This window comes from Carassius auratus, chromosome 20 (genome assembly GCF_003368295.1).
Source record: "Carassius auratus strain Wakin chromosome 20, ASM336829v1, whole genome shotgun sequence".
Taxonomy (NCBI): Eukaryota; Metazoa; Chordata; class Actinopteri; order Cypriniformes; family Cyprinidae; genus Carassius; species Carassius auratus.
The window spans coordinates 14560500-14585878 of record NC_039262.1 but is presented as its reverse complement, the minus strand read 5'-3'; the positions used below and the strand labels follow the sequence as shown (position 1 = coordinate 14585878).

The following is a 25379-nucleotide window of genomic DNA, read 5'->3' as shown; positions in this document are numbered from 1 at the left end:
AAAAAAATAATTAATAAATAAAAATAAAACTGTGGAAAGGAACCCGGTCTACAGCCATAACACGATCATATTATTTAGTGCTGTCGAATGATCGCATCATAAATAAAACTTTTTGTTTACATAAAATACAGTATGTGTGTGTACTGTGTAAATGTATTATGTATATATAAATACACACATACAGTATACAAATACTAAAAATATTTCCATTTTTAATTGATATTCTATATAAAAAATTAGAAATTTATAAACTTAAAATATTTTTCTTAAATATATACATGCATGTGTGTGTATTTATATATTCATAATAAATATACACAGTACACACACATATATATAATGTAAACAAAAACTTTTAGTTTGGATGCGTTTAATCATTTGGCAGCACTAATTATTTTATTTAATATCGTTTGTAATTATTTAATTGACTCTGAGTTGCTTTAATCACTGTAATCCACTTTATTTATTTTTTTATAGCATTTTCATTATATCAATAATTACTCTAGTACTATTATCCCAGCTATCCAAAACAAAAAGAATGAAAAACATTATTTCAAATAAAGCTACACTGTACATGTAAGAGTACCAAGAAATGTCCCAGAACGTTGAGGTAAAGTGAACAACACTCAGGGTTGTGTCCTCTGGGTTCGCAGAACAGTCTTGATCATAAAAACTGATGATTTCAGCTCTATATCAGCAGGCTTAACCATCCAGCTCAGTAAATGAGGTGAAACTGAGTTTCTGATAGCCAAATTCCTTACTGCAGCACATTAAAATAACACTGATGGGAGGGAAATGCAAAAAAGAAACCACTTAAAAAGCTGTAGATGTTGTAAAATGATTAGTTCAACAAGTCTCACCTTGCAGTCTTTATCCAGTCTACAAGCAACACCGTGATTCGAGGCTGAACCGAGAGATTTTGTGCTGGCAGGAAGTGCTACAACAGAGACAGGTCTCATGGCATCACTGTCCAGAGAAGCAGCGCTAACATTAGGAGGGGTCAAGGAGGCGGCGGCACAGCTCATAGCCACACCGACTCTGGCTGAGGAGGACCCTGGACTGGAGCCGAGGACAGGTGACGCCTGAAGAACCACAGCTGTGCTAGGAAGGTAGGACAGAGGATTGTGGGATTGGATGGGTGTCACTGCTGCCGTAGGCCGGTCCTGACTATGACTCACAGCTGGTAAGGAAAAAAGATGGAATAAAAGAGAGATGATTTATGTGATGACAAATTAGAAATACTATATTGCAATCATGTTGGTTTTATGATTTTGAAAAAATAAATAAATCCATGAAAAGTATCAATTTAGTTCATGATTATTGTTTGCCAAGCAATAATAATAAAAAAGATAACTAAATCATAAAAATATGCCAAACAACTTTCTTTTCAATAATTATTTCTTTTTGGAATGTGTTATTCCTCAAACTAATTTTAATTCAGAAGTTAAAAATGAAATTATATCATAAGCACACAGGCCTGTTTCTGAAATACATTTCTGAGTGGTGTTTGTTATTAGGTGCGTGTGTGCATGTTAATTCTACCTGTCCTGACCGCACTGCGTGCTTGGTTAACAGTCATCTGTGACGTCACATGCATGAGCACTTTGGGGTGCTGTCCAGAGGGTACATGTGCAGCTGACACTACAGCAGCAGGAAGTGGGCAAGACGGGGTGGGATTTGGGCAGACTGGGAGGGGTTTGCTGGGGTCGACAATCCCCAGGGCGGCTCCAAGAGGAGCAGAAGCAGGGCTGACGATGGTGACACCACGTCCCGCCTGAGAACACAGGGTCAGGGGAACTTTTGACTGACTGCTGCCAGAAACCGTCCTGCAGAAAAAGGAAGAAATATGAGGTCAATACTCAAGTGTCTAAACTGACACTAGTGCTCACCCTGAATCTTTTGACATTGCAACACATTTTACAGCAAATAAGCCGAAACATCTGTACATTTACAGGCTCTTATGTAGTTGTATTCTCTTTTAAATCACAGGTCAGATGTAAGAAAGACATTCTGAAGACATCTGTACAATGGTTTGAATGCCTTTAGACAATGTGTTCGTACTTCCGCTCAATTTCAGTCCGCTTCTGTACTCAGTCTGAGATAGCAAAACATCTCCCAGTTTTCCTCCGGCTCCAAACCAGCCGGCCAATCAATGAACAGAGAGTGGGCTGAGAGCCATGACGTAGATGCTAAACTAAGCATAAGTGCAGAGTTTAAGACTGTAGTTTAGGCTAGGGAAATCAAAAACAACAGCGGACATGGAGACAAGGGACGCTATTCACTCTGTTGTGGAGAATATTCCCAGCATTTGCCAACTGAAGCCCGGACAAGAAGAGTGTATGTTTCACATTTTTAATGGAGGTGATGTTGTTGCCCTCCTTCTGACAAGCTTTACTGACATCATCTGTGCCAAAATGCCATTTAGCAAAAATTAATAAATAAATACAATAAACTGACTAATCTCACATGACTTTCTTTTTTAATTTGATAATCAAAATTATGATTGATGAGTTGTCAACAAAGTGTATCTTTTAACAATTCCATGTGTGAACGAGACTAGCGTGAAGACTTTCTGTGTGGTGTGTGTTTGCCAGATCCAGAGGACAAATGTGTAAGTGTGTATCATACCTGTTAACAGGACTCATGTAGTTACCAGGAAACACTCCGATCTTGCCGGTGTGCATGGATGTTCCTTTAAACCAGCCGTCCTGACAGCGCTCCAGCACCAGAAACATCTCCCCCTTCCTCAATTCCAACTCATCTTCCTTACGAGGTGTGTAGGGAAACATCGCCACGTACCTGAGAGAGAATCCAACATTTAAAGTTTCCAACATTAAAAAAATATATACAAACAAAAGAGACACATTTCATTCTGTAAAGTTTAATTAATTTGAAATGGTATAATTTTTTTTTTTTATGTACTTATAAATAAATGTAGCATTTTTTTATTGTTTATCAATTTATCAATATTTAGAGTTTTAATTTGCCTAAGATGCAGTACTGCTAGTCAAACAGGGGATGGCGCTGTTCCCACACGGCTATTACACATCATAACAAATCTACTCTCAGCTGTAAAATAATTTCCAAGGACACAAAAACCATAAAGTCTTTAAAAACCTCCTTGAAAATGGGAATGTCATGAATAACGGCCATAAACATACTTCACCCAGAGCATTATGGGCGACTCCAACACAAATCAGGTGTGTTTAGTTGATATGCAGACAAAAGGTGAAAGGTGAGAGGTCAGGGACTTAGGTTAAGTCCCCAGAGACTACCCTTATTCCCTTTAGACATGACCTCTGACCCCTCACCTGTGTGTTCAGTCATGCTCAGCTGGCATTTGCTAATAACAAAGAGGCCAGGCTCATACTCTTTCTAACAGTATCTATCTCTAAAGTTGTTTATTTAAAGTGTGTGTATTTTATGTTGTACTCACACTGTGGGTCTCTGACGGCCACTCTGGTCACCCGCGGCGGGCGCCGGCCTCTGACCAGCATTCAAGGTGGCAGTGCCCACAGCTGAGGACTGTGACTGGGGGGGAGGAGGAGGAGGAGGAGGAAGAGCATCCTGAAATAATTAAACATACATTCTGTTAATATCATGTCTCCTACAAAATGATTTATCTATAAGAAACAATACAATTAAAGTCCATCTTGAGATCCATATTCATATTTATTTTGATGTCCTTTTACATACATGTATCTCATGTGTAGCAGGAAATGATGTCAGAGACATCCCAACAAAGTTTGGACAATGTCCAAAACCCTAATCCCACTGACTGTGACTTTCCAGCTTGTGTGCTGGTTGCTAACAAGCGGGTACTGTGGCTGTGGCAGGTGTTGTGATTGGTGGATATCCAGCCTGGGCTACATGTCTGGCTGAAGACGGATAAATCGGTTCCATATGGACCAACGCACACATCTGCAAACAGACTTTATGAGCCCAGTGGCACCACTACGAAAACAACTCTCACACTGTAAAGCTGGTTTTGTTGGTTTAAGTCACCTTTTTGTCTGTTCTTTTGTTTCAAGTTCTCCTACAGTGTTTTCTCTACTAATGCTCTTGTCTTTTTTGATTTATTACTTCATATGTCCTGTGTTTACTGCTTAATGTGGATTTACTGCAATTAGGAAAAACTAAAAAACAACATCCTTCTCTCTGGAGGTTTTAAATTCCCTTTACGAGATAAGAGTGTCAACCGATGCACACTAAGGCCACCATTAGAAAAACAATGCTTTGGAAACAAAAGGAAACAGTACCCGCACAGCACTGCACACACATCAATCTCAGAGAGCCATTAGTGTCCAGCCCGAGGCCCACACAACTCCCTGAAATAGTGTGTGTGTGTGTGTGTTTGCACTGAGAGAGATGAAGGGCTATCAGATGGCAAACTGTCCCAGTTTAGCATTAGCACTGGGGTGTGTATGAATGTGTATTTATATGAGAATGTTAAAGGGAGAGCTGCTTACAGTCTGCTATGGTTATGTGAGTGTTTGTGTTTTGATACACTGTGTTCAAAAGTTATGATGTGCTTTAGAGGGGAGGCATTTAAAAACAAAACATCATCTTTAGAGAGTTTCTAGCTGACCACTGAATTACTGTACTGAATTCAGTGTCATTGTCAGCAAAAAAAGAAAAAAAAAAGATTTAAGAAGTTGCTCCTCTATATTCATTTCCTTTAAATCATTGCAGCTACAGCCATAAATACAGTCATTTAGTTAAAATCCACCGCCTCCAACAATAAACTAGGATAATTACTATCAGACTCCAAATGTGCACCAAAACACTGCGCTTTTAAGACAATGCATTAAACTAAAAAAAAAAAAAAAAAAAAACTTAAAAGTGTCAAGACTAGGGCATCCACAATATAAGTTGATCACTACATGATTAGTGTGGCAAAATTAATTATTGCAATATCTACAAAGATATGTTCTTTTCTTTTCTCCTGGCACACTCCTTGTACACTTAATAAATAAATAATAAAATAAAAAAAAGGATTTGAAATTTGTCCTCTGAATATGTCTAGTATACAGGAACCACCTGTAGAGTGACAAATCAATTTAATTAAATTAAATCTAAATAGGACTAGAGAGCAGACTATACTGTAATATTTCCAATACTGTGCACTTTAAACAGAAATCATCCCACAAGTAAGCATACCTTGAATTTTTTAAAACCTTATTCAACCTGACACAAGGAGCGTAATGATTCTGTTTACTCAGTGGTCACCCAAATCAGAAATGTCCAAAATGGCCAATATCAGCCATTTATTTGGTGCCTCGTTGACAAATGCCATAGTGCGGGGTAATAGCGGTGAGTGCTGTTATACAGACAGGGTCATTATATATATGACCCTGTCTGATATACAGAGATATACAGAGTCTTTGATATACAGACTTTGATATACAGAGTCACTCTGTATATCAAAGTTCTATATATATATATATATATATATATATATATATATATATATATATATATATATATATATATATATATATATATATATATATATATATATATATATATATATATATATATATATATATAGATATATAGATATATATATATATAGAACTTTGATATACAGAGTCGATTTAAGGACCTTGTCAGACTCACCACTGGAATAGAGGCATAGCTGGTTTCTGGAGGAAATGTGAAAACTGTCGCTGTGGTGACGGGACTGCTTGGTGGAGGAGTAACAATGAGTCCTGCTGTGCAAATGTGAACCTAAAAAAGACAAATAACAAGAAATGACAAGTTAATTAACCTTTCTTGAGCTGTTTCCACTCCTGGCAAGTGGAAGCAAGTTATGAGACGTATTATGAGAAAGAAATTCTACTTAGGGATGACACAGAAAGCCATACAACCGAGATACATTTGGGCAGATAGCCACATACAGTACATATGGCAAACTTTAATGCAATGAGACATCTTTAGAGCTACATGTCAGCCTATATTTGTTGTTCATGCCTTAAATCAAACCAGCTAAAGAACAACATTGACGGCCTTAAAACATCATGACCAATGAGAACTTGACTTTGGTAAACTAAGTCAAAATGACTTTTATTCTGGTCAGTTGGGATGAGTGAGCAAAATAATTAATGATTGGGTGCTACAGCCATTAAGATAAAGAGAAAAAAATCTTAACCAACCCCAAATGTTTGAAAGGTAGTGTAATAACACAATTAAAAGCTGCTCTACTGAAAAAGACTACATTGCATTTCTTTACTTATTATAACAATAAGTAAAAAAGCTTAAAGACTGGATCTTTAGAATGGTTCAATACAGGACCGACTCATACAGGAAGTCAACTGTCAGCTAAACAAGTCATGTGCTCAATAAACTTTGTATAGCACATGTATAGTCACACTGGCTCTGTGTGATATGTACTTTTATTTCTCCCTGTCTGGAACGATCCTTCCTCTATCCTTTCAGAGTCACTAGCTATTTTCGTCTTCTAACAAGAGGTCATAAATCAGGAATAAAAACTGGAGCTTTACTTTGTCAGAAAACATTAATAGCACATGGACAGACCACCTAGGGCAATCAGGAGTGTGGGTGGTTATATTAAATCCACAGATGTTGGGATCACAGGGCTTCATAGCAAAACTACAGAAATAAACACACTTTCAGGATAAACCAAGCCTCTGAGAGACACTACAAACAAGCCAGAATCAAACAGATTTGGAGGTTCAAAGGGACGAGCTGTAGAAATGTTCTGTGTTGTGACATTCAATATCTGGATCAGGTCCTGAGCGAGTGATGTGCTCTTTTTGAGTGAAAACACTTCACCTGTGCTTCAGCAAATCAGACGCACGAGTCTTCAGACGGATATTCCAGTAAAAAGAATAAAAAAATCCACACCTTACTTTTAAAAGTGTCTAGAGAGAAGCTCAAAATAGTCCTCATCAGAAAATAGACATGGACATAATTATACAGAAATGATAGCATCCATAATTTACTTTTAAGTTCGATTCAATTTCCTGTTCGCTCCTTCTCTCTGTGCCCGAGGGAAATGCAACTCTTCTGCATATTGTATGACTGTCCTGGGGAGGCATTTGTCATTAATGACATGACTTTTTTCAACATTCTTCACCTCAGGTCCAGACTTAGTTCTGTACTTCTCACTTCATGACTTGAATTTCCCAAAGCCAATAAGCCCAAACAACAGCTTAGACTCATTACAGGTAATGAAAACATTTACAAACAGTAAGAACTGACACAGCTCTCCACACTAAATAAAAAAAGAGGGACTGCTGTGTGTGCATATGCAAAGAGTATTAAGACAATTCAAGTTGCAATGATACTAAAGTAGTGACAGATCTTTTTATCCATACTTTCACATATAACCAAGTGAAACAGATCATTGAACAACATTTCTTTAGATTCTATCCATACAGGAGGGACTTGAGAGTTGGTTTTATCTAGCATTTCTATCCAAACGATTCAAGGCATTCAGCATACACCAGCAGAGATATATGCAGTTTTACTTGAAGACTGAGTTATGTTTAAAAATTCCAAGATTAAATACAATATATTTAGAAAATGGTATACATTTTCACTTCATGCCAACATTGAGAAACTAACATTTCTCAGAACTTTTTTTTTGTGCCAAATTTTTTAACAGTATTCAAGGCATTCAGCATACACCAGCAGAGAGATATGCAATTTTACTGGAAGGCTGAGTTATGTTTAAAAATTCCAAGATTAAATACAATATATTTAGAAAATGCTATAAATTTTCACTTCATGCCAACTTTAAGAAACTAACATTTCTCAGAACTTTTTTTTGTGCCAAATTTTTAACAGTATTTTTTTTTACTGCATGAGCGTGTTAACCTGGGAGCTAAAACTGAATGTTTTCTCCACAGAGATTTCAGAAAGAGTAAATGCTGGAGGAGTGTGTTGAAGTACACGTGAATCTATGTGTGTGTGTGTGTGTGTGTCTGTGCAAACAGCATATCTCCCTGCAACAGGCCTGCTCAGCTTCAGGGTACATCACCTCTCAAGTAGCACCCCACAGGTTTGATTGTACAAGGTACTGAGTGAGTCAATGTGTGGGTTATAAACATACTGGAGGGTGCACAAACTCTCACAAATGATGTGTTATTCTTGTTGACACACCACTTCCTGCAGGTGAGAATGACATCAGCGATTGCCGATTGGATAAAATAAGCCAACAGCTGGATGATACCACAGCACAGCTGCGTGCAGGCCTTTCCAGGCAGAGTTTTCACAACGCTCAAATCATGCACATTTCCTTTGCCAAATACTTTTTTTTCTTACAAGAACAGTATTGTAATTCAACCCCCGAATTCACACAAGATTAGTTCACACTAACAAAAACTCACAAAACTGAAAGCTTCACTTTAAATGTAACTTTCTTTATTCTGTGGGAAATAAAATAAGATTTTGTGAGGAATACTGGGAATCAAACAACAATAGCTCAGTCTATCTTTAATGTTCTACAGGAGAAAGACAACCATGCAGCATGAGAGTGTTTATAAAAAAAATATTTGACAAATCTGGACATCAGGTATGTAATACTTATTATTTCTGAAATGTAAAAAAAAAAAAAAAAATAAAATCCACAGCACCACAATCCAAGACTTTCATTTTTGCTGACCCTTCAAAAGTGCTCAATTAATTTCTGGTATATTTTATTTAATAACTTCATTCCTACATCTGCCACTGTCAGTCTTGGGATTTTGTAGGTCTCATCAAACTGTGATTTATTTGTCAAGGGTGACTTTCAAACTTTTACTATTGTAACTTATAAAATACAAGTTGCAGCATTGAGATCTACATCAACAACAGCAACATATTTCAACTTTGTTCCGTGATTTTTTTTAAAGACAGAAACTTGGAAGGCATGTCTGAAAGCTAAAGAGAACATTGCTGCTGTCGTTTTCTCCCACTAGTGACAACCACAATGACCACTCAGCAAAACATTTAAACACAGACTAATGAAATGAAGGCTCCTGTTCGGTAATTAGAGACGCATCCCTGCTGTGTTTCATAAAGCAGTGGGGAAAAAAAAATCAGTCGTGGCAAAAAGCGCCTATGCTTCTCTTTTTCATCACTTTAAACATCCTCATCTTTCCAAATGGCGACTTTCTCTCAGTCTTTCCTTTCTTTCTTTCCCTCAAACCAGAAATATATGAGAAAGCAATAAGTCTGTGGTTCTTATGTTCTAAATGTGTCACAAAAATTGCGTAAATCGATGCATAACTGCTGCCACACAGGAGGGGGATCACTTTACAGGCTCAAACAGGCTTTTATGAGATCTAGAGTGTCTGGATCATTATTAGCGCTAAAACGCCTAGATAGGAATGTTAAAAGGAGCGTGAGAGAGAAAACGTGGGCATGCAAGAGAGGGACAAAAAGGGAACCAGAGTGTCTATATTCATAGTACTAGATGACTTAAAAACAACAGATCTATTGTCATTGTGTTTTGCTGTTGTTCGGTTGCCTGACAACACTACTGGTGAAAAACAAAGATGGCAAGTATGACGGGGGGATAAATGAAACAATATGCTGCACTAAGAAAAAAGTAAAGAAAAAATGGGACAAAAAAAAAACGAGCCCAATTATAGACTCATCAACAGACTGCAGATGATAAATATTCTGGTTACGCATGGAAATGACTGGTGTCTTGTGTAAATATACTTACTAGGTGCGAGTACAAAACACTGCTGGTTTCATATTAACACACAAAGACGAATTCTGTTGCTTGAGAAACTGTCTCGTGTTCTTAAAGCGTTAACACATGTTCACTAAAGCCACCACACATGCTTCCTCATTCCATCTGCACCAACTATTCAATCTCATAAAACTGTATCGGGGTCAGCTTTCACAACACCCCGTCTCAAACGCTCCTTTATGAACACGAAAATGGATCCAAGGGCACCCAGACAGGCCGAAACTAAGATGACAGAGGTATAATGTGTCCTCTGCTCCAGAGAGGTTGTTGGGCAGGTGACGACATCAATGGAACAAACACCATGGAGAAAAATGTTCCAGTAAGCGGTGTGCTTCTTTTACGATCAAATTCACATACAAAGGAAGTCTAATACGGACACGAGAAGTGTGGAGATATCGGTTCAGCAATGAGAGAATTTCTTCTACTTCAGGTTGCTTCTTTGACAGTTTCAGGTCACAGCAACTAGGGGTGCAAGACCTCTTTAAAACACTTCTCATGTTTGTATACTGCCACAAACATTACCAGGTATGAGCCAAAAATTGTACAAAATAAAACATGAACTAAGTCTCTTATACTAACCAGGGGCCTGTTCTTCGTACATCGCTAACTCAGTTAGCTGGATTTGAATGTTGACGATTTGGCGTGATCTTGGATTATTTGGTTCTTCGAAGCTCATCCCGGAGCTGCTGTCATAGCAACAGGTTTGTAAGCTTAAACCTGCTCGGGAGCAGCTTATTTCATGAAAACAGGATTAGATCGCTTCTTTTCAACGAGAACTGATACTCAAAATATGTCTGCTACCACCGCTACTTTATTACAAGAGTATCGTACTGATCCAGGGACAATAATTTTAAAAATAATATAAAAATGCTTTGTAGTCCATAACAGCCTACTATAGACACAGCCAGTTTTACTCACTGAAATATTTATTTGTCATAAAATTATTACTTCATAATTGTATTGGAGTCTTACACACATGCTACACAGATAATAGAGTGCATTATTTTGAGTGATGACTGCTATTATAAGAGTGGCTTGATGGAGCACAGGAGATGCAGATAACATGATATTGACCCTTAAGAAACTTTCATTAATGCTGTCACGTAACAAATCTGTCCAAATATAAAATGAAATGAATAGATAATTTCTACATTGAAATAAAAATGTAAAGACTGCAAAACTATTATAAATTGCGAATCTTAATAATTGGGAATCATGAAAAAAATTCTAATAAAATAAAAACATGCATCTATTATCTGTTTCATGTATCTATTATAACATTTATGTAGTTTTGTTTGCTTGGCTGTTTCCTTATAAAAGTCCAGAAATTTGTCAAGTTTTTCGTCGGTTGTCATTTAAAATTATATGACGTCATTACATTGCCATCTTGCCACCAGCCAATCGCTGCACTGCTGATCATGGTTTCGAGTATCGATACATATCCCCTTTTAAACCAACACATGAACGCGCAATTATCTCAGATAACACAATCCAGCGATACTAATAATACACCACAGGTGTGTTCGAAGAACTCAATTAGCCGGATCATGATTAGCACGATGATATCATCTTGGATGTGTCATTTGATCTCGGATGTAATAAGCGACGTACGAAGAACGGGCCCCAGGACTGCATTTATTTGATTTGATATACAATTATTTTACATTTAAATACAATTTAAAATTGAATTCCTTCATTACAGGAATAAATGTTAATGTACTGTGGTTTAGCATAAGAGCCTGACACTCAGTGAGTCCTAAAATCTTTCAAACAAAACAAATAAAAGTGAGTGTAAAGAAAAGGGGGAAAAGTCACATTCCTGGAAATTCCTTCGAGCCCCCTCCACACCAGAACATCTGCATGAAATGACATGTCTGTCTAGCGTCTCCATAGAGACCACACTGCTCTGAATCCAGTGGAACAGCTGTGAGTGACTGTCATTCCAGGCCTGCTGCAGTAACCTCTGTGAGCGAGTGGAGGGGGGAGAGTTTGATGTGGTGGAGGCAAGCGCTGTCACGCACCAGTGGTCTCAAACGCTCGGACAGCATGTTGGACTGTGTGGAATGAGAGAGAGTAACTGCTGACAGAACAGGAGAGAACAGTGTGGACAAGCATCAGAGCTCTGCAGTCTGGGTAGGATGTCTGACATGATGCTCACTTTCCTTTCCCTTCAAGCTATCATTTTACAGTTGTTTGATGAATTTCAACATTAGGCATTACACTACGGCACATTCCCTCATGTTCACTGTCCTCTAACCATAATTGTCAGCTGAATAGATCTAACTAAAGCAACACACAAAAAGTGGACATACCACAACCTTTGAATAGTACAACAAATTTATGTTTCGAAATCACACAATCTGTTACTGTCTCGTCACTCAGTATACGGACTCTCAGTCACTACACGAACTTGATTTGAATAGGTCAGGATCAAGCAACTGCCAAAGTCAGACTGGGCAAGATATTGAATAGTCATGTTATACTTGTGATTATTATGGTGGAGATATAAAATAAAGCAAAATTATAAACACCTTTTTACTTTATATTGCACCATTAAGCTTGCTAAAGACATTTTCAGTTTATGTTCATTTACTGTACTTATAATTCTGTTTTTAGTTAGCCGTTATTAATATGCAGGACATTGAAATCATTTATAAATGATTGTTGACTTTTCACTTTCACCTTTTTTCGAGATCCGCGTTCACACATAGCCTTCTCTACTATTTCTTCTATACTATACTTCTCTATTTCACAAGATTAGATGTTGTCAGTGGTGGTCAGGATGTGCAGATCATTCACCATCATCCTATCATTCATCTCTTGTTACCTCTCTCTGTTTATGTGAATTTTATGTATTGGCAACTCCCTTTAGTGACTCCGTACAGCGCATTATTCGTTTTCCCTGCCTTTCCAAGTACGGATTCGCTATTCGGGCACATCCCTAAACAGCATTCACATTAGCCAATCAAAACAAACTTCTCCAAGTATATGAGAAAGCCTTGTTTTAGGTGATCATGTCACATATGCTTTGACACTGGAGTTCAAGATATCTCCAAGGAAAGGCATTAGTGGGAGTCCAATCTGAGCCTGACTTTCTTCTTTCCTCTGTCTATCTTTAAATACATATGTGCAGATCCCACTGTACTGAGTGTGTTTGCGAGTGCATGTGAACTTATCAGGCTGTGTAACCATGGCCACAGCTGAGAAAAAGCTCATCTTCAGTGAGAAATGATGTCCTTACCACCACTCAGTATGAGAACTAATCTATAAATAACATGGAGAGAGAAAAAGGGGATGAGGAACAGAACATTTAGAGGTCAGCTACCATTATGCGGAAATAATCATCATCATCTTCCTCTCCTTATGGATGATCTGTTTCCCCATCACCAAATCTCTCTAACATCGCAAGGCTGCATGGGTGTCAATCCATTCATCATCTCTCACCTGTGAAGGTGCGCTGGAGGACAGGCCTCCGCTGAGCTCTCCGATCCGGGCCGCTGCTGTGGGGTTGGAGGAGCTGATCAGAACCGGGCCGCTGATCTCCATGGAGTGTCTCTGAGGTGGAGGGGCCAGGCAGGGTTTATGGGACATAGTCAGAGAGGTGAAAGAGTGTCGCTTCTTACTGTTCTTCTTCTCTCCAGTGGCTTTCTGGGTGCCGTTAGCCTGGGGGCCTGAGGAAGAGGAGGACGGCCCTTCACTAGAGTCTCCCCCACCTTCAGATGGCTTGTCCAGTTCTATAAGCTGTCGTGCTGCACTGTTAAACTGAAAGTGGAAAGAGTTTACACCTCATACTATTACGAGTATATCTAATTTTAGACTTTTAGAAATGTTGCAAGCCAGATTCGAACCCACAATGCCAATTTGAGCACTCAGTATGCACTTATCTGCTACGATGAGGATTGATTAAATTCTGCTCTAGATGCTGAATACAGGTGTAGAGGGTTTAGGTGTAGTCTTACAATGGATTCATTTATGCACATGTTATTTGATTTGTTAAAGTATTAATAAATTAAACAATATAAGATACATTGGCAAGAACACTAGCAAAGTACACGGACAAGAAATAAGACACCATACTCAAAAAAAGATAAGGCCTGATTCCATTTCCAAGTCACTCTTTGAAACCATATACATTTATGGTTGCAGAAGGTGACATGGGAACAGAAAAACCTACCCCCCCTCCCCGTTACTCTCTTTCAAGTACCTGAGTGAATGTCACTTTTGATGTCACCGCTACCAGAGATTACTTTCTCAAAAGCATTCACTTGGAAAAAGTCTGGTTTAGTGGAAATTGCCAGGGCTTTTGTGCAAGCTCAAAGCCTCCACCCCTCTCCTCCCTCGTTCTCTCGCTCTGTGTGAGAGAGATGCTATTCAAGCAGCACCATTCTGACAGAAGCTATTTTTGAATGTCTTTTGATGGTTATTTTTTTCCCACAGGTTAGACACGTGGCTGGTGGAGAGCGCACGCTGGCTCTGCAAGGGTTCATAAAGGTTTTTGCCTATGTTTATTGGAGGAGGGACACGAGGTGTTGTGAGATGTGAGCTGCTGCAACACGTGAAGTTGGCTATGATGATTGCACCTATGCTTGCTTGAGGTCAAGTGATTCAAGAGAGCAGTGTTTAAAGACAAGGCTGTTCATGTTCTGAAGATTTGTATCAGAAAAAAATGTAAAGGCTGATGAGGTTTTAATGCAACTCAAATAATTTGGAACAATATGACGGGTCTTTGAGATCTTAAAGAGATGTGCTTTTCAACAAGAACAGAAACAAAGACATGGTTGGGGTGAAAGACCGGCAAAATGAACAGAATGTGACAACAAAAACAGCAACAAATGATAGTAAACTTTTAGAAGGTTTCCAGTAAAAATCTAAAACATTACACTTGAAAACATCAGGGAACAATGATAGTTTTAAATGCACTGATATGACTCACCTCTACATATGATATAGGAAAGATGCCAATCTTATCTCCCAGCATGCCTTCTGCCCAGTTCTCATCCACACGACGAATCACAGTAAGAATATCATCCTGAGGGCAGAGAGAAAAAAGCAGGTTCCTTGTTATTCAGCCAAAAGCCCTCATAGCAAGTTGGTAAAAAGTTTATAAAAAATAGTGCAACTCCAAGGCATCAATGAAAGCCAGGCATTTTATTTTTTTAATCAAATTCTTTCCAAAACACAAATGGCCCGAGGGAATCAACACTTAGGTTGCAGGCAGAAGAAAATGTTTTTCCATTTTCCAATTTCTCCAACATTAAAACAGTGCTGTTAGCTCACCCCAAAAGTATTCAACTCCACGTCTTTCCAAACCTGTATTATTTTCATTTTAAGTGAAACATACAAAAAAAGAAATTAAGCTTCTTTTTCCATGCCAATAAGGCGCCCATGGGGTGGTGGATCTAAAAACGGCTGCAAAAGAATTTCGTAGATTATGACACCCAATGCATTAAATGTTATCATTTGTTTTTTAACTTGGAAACGGAAGGTGTGTGTGAATGAGTAAAGAGTAAAGATGAAGGCCGAAGTCTGTTGAGCGAGTAGATTTCCAGCACCTTTGAAAATGGCAAGCAGTCCTTGTCAGCCTCCTTGTCTTTCAGCTCAAAGTCATACAGGGCCTTGCATTGAGGGGGCGGCTGTGGGAGAGGTTTGATGACCTGGACAAAGTTGGTGGGGAAGAATCCATGGACTCCGCCCATCTCTCCATGGTACCAGTTTTCATCCACCTGCCGGCGCAAGATGATGATGTCACCCTTGCTGAACTTGAGATCTCCGGGTTCTTTGCCATCATAGTTGTATAAAGCCTTGGCACAAGGTAGCTGAGGAACTCCCTGCAGGAAAGAGAAAAAGAAGTGGAGGATTACTAAAAGTGGGAGCCCAGGGTTTCCAAAGCAACTTGGATTCATGTATAATGCAAGATCAGCACTCAAAAGCACATTCATTTTTCAAACTCATAGGACAGGCAAAGGGTGACCGTGATAACCTCAGCCAGCTTTCATAGAGCGTGACCACGAGTGGAGTGGAGGAGGGTGTTAAGTGTAAAGTGAAGGCAGAGATTCTATAATAAACCCCTTGCTGCAAGGTTTTTTTTAAAGCCTTTACACTGCTATCTTTGGAGCCTATCACATACTATCCATAACATGGACATCTGCGATATGAAAAGAAACAAACAACCATATATATAACAGAACACTACCACATAAGATCACTGCTAGCTTTTGTGCTGCATATGAGCATTCAGTCTGTCTGGCTTGTCTTTCAGCCTGACCTTGTTGGCTTGTCTCTCTGTTTGACTGTGCCGAGCTGCTTTTTCTGTCTGTCTTGCACCGTCTGTGTTGCTTAACTTACTGACTGCCTCCTTGTCTGACAATCCCAAAATGCCCTGGGATATGCCAATGGATTCACAATGTTGTGGGGCAAGCCCATTTATCAATGTGCGTGAAGTTTTATGGTGCAGAACCAGTCGTCTGGAACTGGTCAAAGCTCCTTTCAGGCCTGACAATGATCCACAGCCAGAGAGAGGGAGGAGGCAGCAGACGCAGTACTGCTGAACTGAATGAACCCTTTTCAGGCAAACTGTTCAAGAGAGGGGCCCTCTGTCCAAGAAAACCCCCCCAACACCCAGCATAAAGCCCCATGGGCTTCCTCCACTGTAGCATGCATCTCCTGAGCACAGTGAGGAGAATGATAATCACAAAAAATGACAAAGAGAATCAGAATATCATTACGTAGACTAGAAGGTATTAAAAAAGGAAGGAAGGAAAGAAGACAGATGGGTGGTGGTGTGGACAGATAGGCAGGTAGGTAGGAATAAATTAAGAGAGGAAGAATAGAAGGAATGTACTTAGAAAGCAAGGAGGGTGGCTAGGTAGGCAGACAGGAAGGTAGCAAAGAAGGCAGACAGGTAGAACAGAGAATTCAGTAGGTAGGTAGTGAGTAAATAAAGAAAGAAGGTGGGAAGGCAGATTGGATAGAGTAGGTAGGTAAGTAAGAATTAAGTAAAAGAGAGGAAGGAATGTGGAAAGGAATGAATATGGTTAGGTAGGTAGGCATGAGGGAAGGTAGGTAAGGAGACAGAAATGGAGGACATTTGTTATGTAGGCAGGCTGGAAGAAAGTCGAAAAGGAAAAGAGACAGATAGGTAAGAAGGAAGTAAGGAGTAATGTGGTTGGGTAGATATGTAGCTACTGTAGGTGGGTGGGAAGGAAGGTAGATATGTGGATAAGTGGGTATTGGGTAAGCAGAAGAATACAAAGGAAGTCTGTTATGTAGGCATTACTGTTATGTAGGACACATTGGTGTCTCACAGTGGATTCAAACCCGGGTCTACACACCAAAGGCATGTGTCTTATCCACTGCGCCATCAACACCCCATCACACTTCCTTGAAAGTGAAAAAGGAAGATGGTGGGTGGCTAGGCAGAGAGGTAGACAGGTGAAAAGGAAGCAAGCAAGAAACGAGGTGGTTAGGTGCTTTAGGAAGGTAGATAAGAAGGAAGTTGGTTAGGCAGGTAGACAGGAAGGAACCGGTAGGCAGATAACTATGTAGGTAAGTAGGAAGGATGGAAGGAAGCAAGGAGGGAAGAAAGGAAGGAAGGAAAGAAAGAAAAGCAGATAGCATAGGTGGGCAGGAATGAGGGAACAAAGGTAGGAATGCACCGGTAAGTGTGTAGGTAAAAAGTTACTTATGAAGGAAGTAAAACAGGCAAGAAAGTAGGCAGAAAGAAAGGCAGGCAGGAAGAAAGGATGAATGAAAGAAAGAAAACATGGGAAACCGAAGAGAGAGAGACTGATGTGGTACTGTTCAGTCCAGAGGAGGATCAGACAGTGACTAAGCAGCACTCACCACAGAGAGGACAGATGGCCAGCCAGACACTGAGACAACTAACTAAAGGGCAAACTGACCTTTCAGAAACCACATCCCTTTCTCAAACTTAAAAACAAACCAAAAAGGAAATAAAGATTAACTTAAGAATTGTTATTTGCTCACAATTCTATGTAATTTGGACCGACAGCTTTTTTTGATGCGAGGCAATTCTGTGCCCAAGTCAATGGGCTTGAACAAATGAAAAATCAAAGCTCCATTCGTCTGTGCACCTCTCTGCTGTTTTCATCCCCCCTTCTGTGGGCCTCTCTCAGGCAGCTGTCAGCAGATCTGCAGATTTACCCACTTTGCTCAGCTTAGAACATGAAACAGACAGAAAGTGAGAGAAGAGGAAATACATGAAAGTACAAGGGATAAGATTGGAGGATAAGAAACAAACAAAAATAGAAGGACAAAAAAAGAAAAGGAGAAAAAAAAGTTTGATCAAATGAATGTTAGAACGACCAGTGTGTGTGTGTGTGTGTGTGTGTGTGTGTGTGTGTGTGTGTGTGTGTTTTCGTTCTAAGCCTTCCGTGTGAAAACGGAGGGCGCTAAAGATCGCTTGAACTGGACCGACATGAAAGAACCACATTCAGGCTTTTATCCAGGCCAAACAGAGCACTGAAGGTGTGCGTGTGTATGCTTGCCCATTTGTTAAGGTTACATGAACCTCACTGGTTCTATTAAAAAAAAGTGAGGCCACTTGTTGCCTTTGAGGCTTTCCAATCTCAAGACTCATCTTGCTCCAAGAACTCTTTCATGGGACATGAGGGATAAACACCAGTCTGTCTCCCTGAAGATCTAAAGAGTAAAACTGGATGAACCTGGATCAAAACTACACAATATTACACACTAATGCTCTGAACGTCCAACAGACCTGAAATCACTCACTGCTGTGCAGCTGCTTTATACTTGTCTTTCTGGAGGGAAAAACAACACCTTTATGTTGTTAACACGCTCCACAGTGTTGAAGCAAATGAGATCATGATGTAAACAAGATACCTAAAAATACCTAGTAAACAAAATAAAAACCTCCGGTGGCTTTCAGAGAGTCTCCACTGCATGCATGCTGATCTATTCTCTCTAATTTTCAATTACAACAAATTTATAATTTTGTAGATTCTTTCCAGTGCTTTACAGTATATAGTGCAATTATCACCAACATGCAGGAAAAAGAAAAGACTCATGAATGCAACCGTTTCTCAAATAAGTTGTCATTTTGCATTATAGTAAAGACCTGTTCGCATCTTGGATAGTTCACCAAAAAGTCCTTTACTCAAACTCATGTTGTTCCAAACCTAAAAGAATTTCTTCCTTCTGTTGACCAAAAAAGAAGAGTTGCTGGTAGCCACTGATTTCCATTGTATGGGGGAAAAAGTATTATGGAAGTTTATGGCTATCAGCAACCTGTTTGGTTGCCAACATTTTTCCAAAGAAACGCACAGGTTTGGAACAACATGAGGGAGTAAATGCAGAAGAAATTTTTTTTTTTTTTTTTTTGGTGAACTATACCTTTGAGTTTAGTGACTGAAATTTATCTTTTACTATGCTGTTTTTATTTAGCCAAAAACTGACAAAAATTTCAGTTCAATTCTGTTTTACGTTCACAGGTGATGAAAAATGTTGTAGTACAGTACTTGATGAGACACCTTGAATTGAATCTTGAATCAAAGCTCCTTCGTGAAGTGCAAATGTAATTCCCACCTCTTCTTGCCATGGTTAAATGTCTTGTTTAAGGGCACATTGGTAAATAGTAAAAATATTGGTAGTGATAAATTTCATAAAAACGGAGAACAAAAAAAAAAACCTAAACAAAAAAATGGATTGGCTCTTAGATTTCTTCACACAATTTGGCTGCCAGCGATGTTTGATGTTTCTTAGCGGAGTGGAACCTTTCCATGATCTGTCAAAGCATGACAGCTAGACGTGCCTAATACAGCACTAATGAGAAATGTGTAATACAATACTAATGAACTCTCACAGTCACAAGCCATCAATCACCATTAACGCTCTAATATCCACAAACATCCCTAACCATCTCTAAATCACTGTTAGAGGCAAACTAATGTCTTATCATACAGCCTTTTAGCTTACTCAAAGAAGACTCTTTCCAATCACCCCCTTTATTTATCATCTTTTCAATTCACACCCATCTCATCTGTGACCCATCACTGTCTAGATCATGATTTGGAAAGGCTGACAGGGCTCCAGACTAAAGAAATGACTAGGGAGTCACTAAAAATTGAACAGTCAGGAGTCAAATAAAACTTTTTGCTTCATAAATATATGAAAATGTCTCATGACAAAGAAAACATTTTAGTATTCTGACAACAATTTAAAGGCATAGTTCACCCCCCCAAAAAAAGAAAATTCTGTCATTAAATACTCACCCTCATGTCATTCCAAACCCAGAAACTCATTCATCTTCAGAACACAAATTACGATATTGAATCTTACAATCTGAGACCCTGGATAGATAGCAACACAAATGACATGTTCAAGGCCCAGAAAAGTGGTAAGGACATTGTTAAAATAGTACAAATTCAACCTTACTTTTATAAATCTACAAGAAAAATGTCTGTGTGCAAAGAAAATAAAAATAATGACTTTATTCAACAATTTCTTCACTTTCACAGAAGAATGCACACACATGCATCGTGGTACTACATGTGTCAAAAGACAGACAGGGAAGAGAAGAAATTGCTGAATAAAGATATTTTTGTTTTCTTCGCGCACAAAAAGTGTTATTGAAGCTTTCATAAAATTAACGTTGAACAACTGATGACACATGGACTGTTTTATTGATATCTTACTACCTTTCTACGCTTTGAACATGTCAGTTGCATTGCTGTCTATGAAGGGTTAGAAAGCTCTCAGATTTCATCAAACATATCTTAATTTGTTCCGAAGATGAACGAAGGTCTTGCGAGTTTGGAACGACATGAGGGTGAGCAATTATTGACAGAATGGTTTTTGGGTGAACTGTTGCTTTAAGTAACACAAACCTTTGGTGAACAATTAAATTTTTATTGCATTTAGTACAAATTAGTTTGAGGTACCATCAATTATTTACTATAGTGTTAAAATTATGTTGTGGCTGAAAAATGACTTTAACAATCAATATTAAACATAGTAACTGTTCTGAACAATTTACTGATCTGGTAATTAACGAGTGAGTTTGATAATCTTTGTTACCACTAGTTATTCACTTGCGAATCGGACATCATGGTTCATGCTGTTCATTGTTGTAAGTTTTTTTTATTTTAGTCACAGTCTGGAGCCCTTGATAATTAATTAAAATAGTGCTAAGAGTCAACGCTAAAGGCAAATTACAATGAGAAAGTCATTAAAAAAAGGTTACGCCAGCTGGGGTGCAATAGGAAACAGACACTCCTCACATTAAGTGAATGAATCAGTACGTGTTTGGAGTACACAAAGGGTGCATTAAAAGGCCCTCAGTGCATGGAAGGGCAGTGCAATGCTTCCCTGATGGTTTTTACAAGAGCTGTTATAGGAGTTGGGGTGGGTCAGGCAGGAGACTTTCTGACCCCCCATCTAGAATAATTTAGCTTAAGAAATACTCCAAGACACAGAGATATGACAGGAAAAAGAGGACAACTCCCAAGAGGCACAAGCAATCAAGCCCATCAGAGAGTAGTGCTTACATCGACACACTCCGTCCGATTCATCAAATGGAGATGACGTAGGTCTACTGACAGGAGTTTGTGTGCGTGTAGCAGCCATGTTGTTTTCATTACATCTATATTAACTGAAATGGGCTGCTAATGGCTCCGTTTATGACCACTGGGAAATGACCTGACCTGTTCCTCATCTGTGTCTTCTGCTAAAAATGGACTCCCACCTACAGCTGCTGCTGGAGCCTCATACTTCTTACCGCGAGAGTAACGGGCCTCCCTGCTAAAGCTTTAGTAGATAATTACTCTGTAAAGGATGTTACATCAGGTGTGGAGGATGCTGAGAGGGCATTTATGAACCAAGGAAAGGAGGGAATTGATGCAATCGATGTCGGGCTGAGGTCTGAATAACAAAACATCAGGTTTGGCCAGGCAGTGGGAACAGATATTTGTCTTCCGCAGTGCTTTGAAACCAATAAAAAGCAAAGGCTTATCAGACTGCAGCAAGATCTTGATGAGGAAAAGAAAGAACAGTGTTTATGTTAGATCAGAGAGAGAGAGAGGAGGGAGGGAGGAAGAACAGTTAGGTAGCTAATCAGGTTATAGATGTACTTGCTGTCCTGTCTTTCTACATTCAACCCTTGACCTTTATATCCAGCAAATGAGCAGTGTGCACCCATGGTCAAAAGTGAAACGGGGTAGTTAAGGTTTCCATAGCAACATCTGCAGAAGATCCACAGTTCTTTCTGTCACCCTCACAGCAGAACACAGAACTGTGAGGTGGGGAGGAAGTGAGATGCAGACGTTTCATGGCAGGATGCCAGAAAACAACACTTGGTTTGACACACACTGAGAGGGAAAAGGGGAAAACACTTAAATAATGGTATGTAAAAGCTTAATCCCCATTACAAAACAGATAAAAGCTCAACTTTTACCTTTAAACAATTAAATCGTTCAGTGTAGTAGGGGTGCGGGGAAAAAATGATACAGCATAGTATGAAGGTTGCTTGGCTATTTTTCCTTTTTTGAGTGATTTATTGTATACAGGTGTGAAAATTTCAGGTTCCTAAGTGGTCCCAATTAGATACTCAACCCGAAAGTGAGGGTATTCTTTCCTTTTTTGAGTGATTTATTGTATACAGGTGTGAAAATTTCAGGTTCCTAAGTGGTCCCAATTAGATACTCAACCCGAAAGTGAGGGTATTAATATATATATATATATATATATATATATATTGCACATACCTTCCACATATGAGAAAACCTTCTCAGCTTCATAAAAATTTGGGTAAGTCATTCTACATTTGCACTACACCTACTAGGGGTGCGTTGATGCGATACTCAATATCGGTATCACTCAGATACTGCCATTTTCTTCTGGATCAGGGTATTGGTCAGATGAGACCAATCCAAATCCGATATTGCGTGTATACTATTAAGTGTTATTGTTAAGCCCCACGAAAGGCACAAAATCAATATAAAGCACCATAAAGTTTCCTTGCACTATATTTCAGGTGTTCGGAGACCGTTCCATAGTTTAATGTGATGTACAGATGAATATTTAAGTCATTGAATAAGTTCAAGAAAACTCTCCACTGCGTCATAGTCATAACACTATGAATTGTTTTTCATGAACACAGTAACTGAAATTTAAAACCGTTAAAAGAAAAGGCTTAATAAACTATCGCACAGATTCACTATGCATCAAAATCGTCTTCCCCATTTGCTTTGAACTTCTCTATGCGGCTTGTTGCTTCAAGAGCATCATTCTGTGCAAAGCAGTAATCAAAGCAAAAGGTGGCTGCTTTGAAGAACCTAGAATATGACATTTTCAGTTGTTTCACACTTTTTTGTTATGTATATAATTCCATATATAATTCCACATGTGTTAATTCATAGTTTTGATGCCTTCAGTGTGAATCTACAATTTTCATTGTCATGAAAATAAAGAAAACTCTTTTAATAATATATATAATAAAATAGGACATTTGTAGATAGTCAAAGACACCAACTTTATTCATTTTTGGAGATGTAGATTAATGCAACAATGCATTAATGCATAGTTTACTTTATTTACATTTTTATTTTTCAGTTAACAAAATGATAACTGATTCCTTTTTATATTTAGGCTAAGTGCTACTCCCAGTCATCCATAGTTATACACTGCCTTTCAACCCTTTAGAGAGAGACACAAAACACATAAATGCAATCTTGTCAACAACCTTGTTATTTTTATTTTATAGGATGCTGGAAAGAATTGATTGCTTAAATTTACAGACATCACATTTTATCGTGACCCAGCATGAATGCCTGTGAGATATTATCCCAACACCAATAAACCACAGAACAGCGGAAGAGAGAATCACAAAAACAGGAGGCAAAGTGAAGCTTAGAAAACACACGGCGTGCTGTCTGGACCCCATATGTGCATCTGGACCACAATCAAAGAATATTTCTCTCCTGATCCCTCTTTCCCAGCCCTCTCCATTTACCTTCTACCTTCGTTAGGGTCATCCAGTTATACACTTGTGTCTATTTAAGCCATGTGACAATCCAACCTCATTACAACCCACACCTGTCCCACAGACAGCAACCTCCATTAAACCTCTGCATTTCACCTTGCCACGGGAAACCAAACTACAATTTAGGGTGTCATGGGAGCCACTGCCATTACAGCTCGATTGAATCAATCTGCCACAGACCGGTGTGCAAAGTCTCACGGGAGTTGGTGTTCTTTCATGAGATCAAAGCTGCCAAGCCTAAATGTGTGGACAAATGAACCATGAAGAAGGCATGTGTAAAGCTAAATGTCAAAAACTAGAAGCAGAGGCCTATTTAAGAGGAGAAGAGAAGTCTTTGATTGAGTAAAACACTAAACATGTGGGAGTACAGCAGAGACGTTGCTGAGGCAAGACTTTTCTGTAAGCTACAGATTAGTCTTTAAAAAGAAACTGTTTAAATATGGAGAGGGTCTGGGCTTCATGGTGGAATTATGGGAAAGGAGCATGTGGTTTTCATGAAGGATGTGTGTAACTGTGTATGTGTAACTCACTGGAAAAATAAAGCAAATTTGTGCTGTTATTTTGTAAGTGCCCACTTTTTCTCTCACTGTGTATGTGTGAGTGTGTGTGTACACTTGCCTGACCTCACTTACTACAGTGAAGACAGGTGGTTTGGGGTGTGCTGAGGGTCACAGATTGTATATCTTAACACGACATGGGTGGAAAAACACAACTCTCAATCTCCAGGCCTGGGAGAAAAAGGCCACACAGACAGGCAAGAACTTATTTACCATTCATTTTTTTATTCATCTACCGGATTACATAAGCAGGTGCTTACGAACCAGAAGGGGCTATGTCAGAGAGCACTCAGAGGAAAAACACAAGGGTTTGCTAAAGTAGGACTTCATCATGCAGACAATTTGAGATAATTTTAACTTTTGCTGCAGTGCACTCAAAGGAATTCATTGACCAATGGCAATTTCAGACAGGCAGGTTCAGTGCCTTCAGAAATGAACCCAGGTCCATTTACAACCTTAAAGGGGGGGTGAAATGCTAATTTTCACTCAATATCCTGTTAATCTTGAGTACCTATAGAGTACTACTGCATTCTTCATAACTCCAAAAAGTCTTTAGTTTTATTATATTCATAAGAGAAAGATAGTCTGTACCGATTTTCCCGGAAAAACACGACCGGCTGGAGGCGTGACGTGTGGGCGGAGCTAAAGAATCACGAGCTCCAGTAAGCTTTTGCGTTGAGAGCGTTTGGAAGCTGTGACATTACCCTGAGGAAAAAAACATCCAAAACAAACCATGGCTAACAGTCAGATTCAACGTATATTTATGATCCAGAATCAGATCCAGAGGCTGAAATTTAACAAGAGCAGCATCAGCAACGACGTCTCTATGTGGTATGTACTGAAACTGTATATATTTGCTTAGCGGTTTTGGAAAATGACTAAGTTCCACTTTATGTCGTTCTTTTTTTTTTTAAGCTGTACATGCGGAAAGTGCAGTTTGATGACAACATCGCATGTTGTTTACTTGATGTGCTTATGCACTGATAGATAAGTTAACAACACAGAGATATTTTAAGCAGTTTTACTCACCGCCTGCGGTTCCAACACACAATCGTGACCCTTTTTCGTTGGGACTGCATTATCCTTAAGAAATAAACGA

At 39.0% G+C, this 25379-nt stretch overlaps 1 protein-coding gene across 1 annotated transcript in view; it reads right to left on the bottom strand.

The window, feature by feature from the left end:
* LOC113037747 (E3 ubiquitin-protein ligase SH3RF1-like) overlaps positions 1-25379 on the bottom strand; it is a 56246-nt gene that overhangs the window by 5456 nt on the left and 25411 nt on the right. Inside the window, exons 3-10 of the mRNA XM_026195094.1 lie at positions 15259-15534; positions 14640-14735; positions 13151-13468; positions 5620-5730; positions 3437-3567; positions 2629-2799; positions 1543-1826; positions 861-1180 (exon numbers count right to left, since the gene is read on the bottom strand). Of these exons, the coding sequence (XP_026050879.1) occupies positions 861-1180; positions 1543-1826; positions 2629-2799; positions 3437-3567; positions 5620-5730; positions 13151-13468; positions 14640-14735; positions 15259-15534 (1707 nt within the window). The remainder of the gene's footprint in view (positions 1-860; positions 1181-1542; positions 1827-2628; positions 2800-3436; positions 3568-5619; positions 5731-13150; positions 13469-14639; positions 14736-15258; positions 15535-25379) is intronic.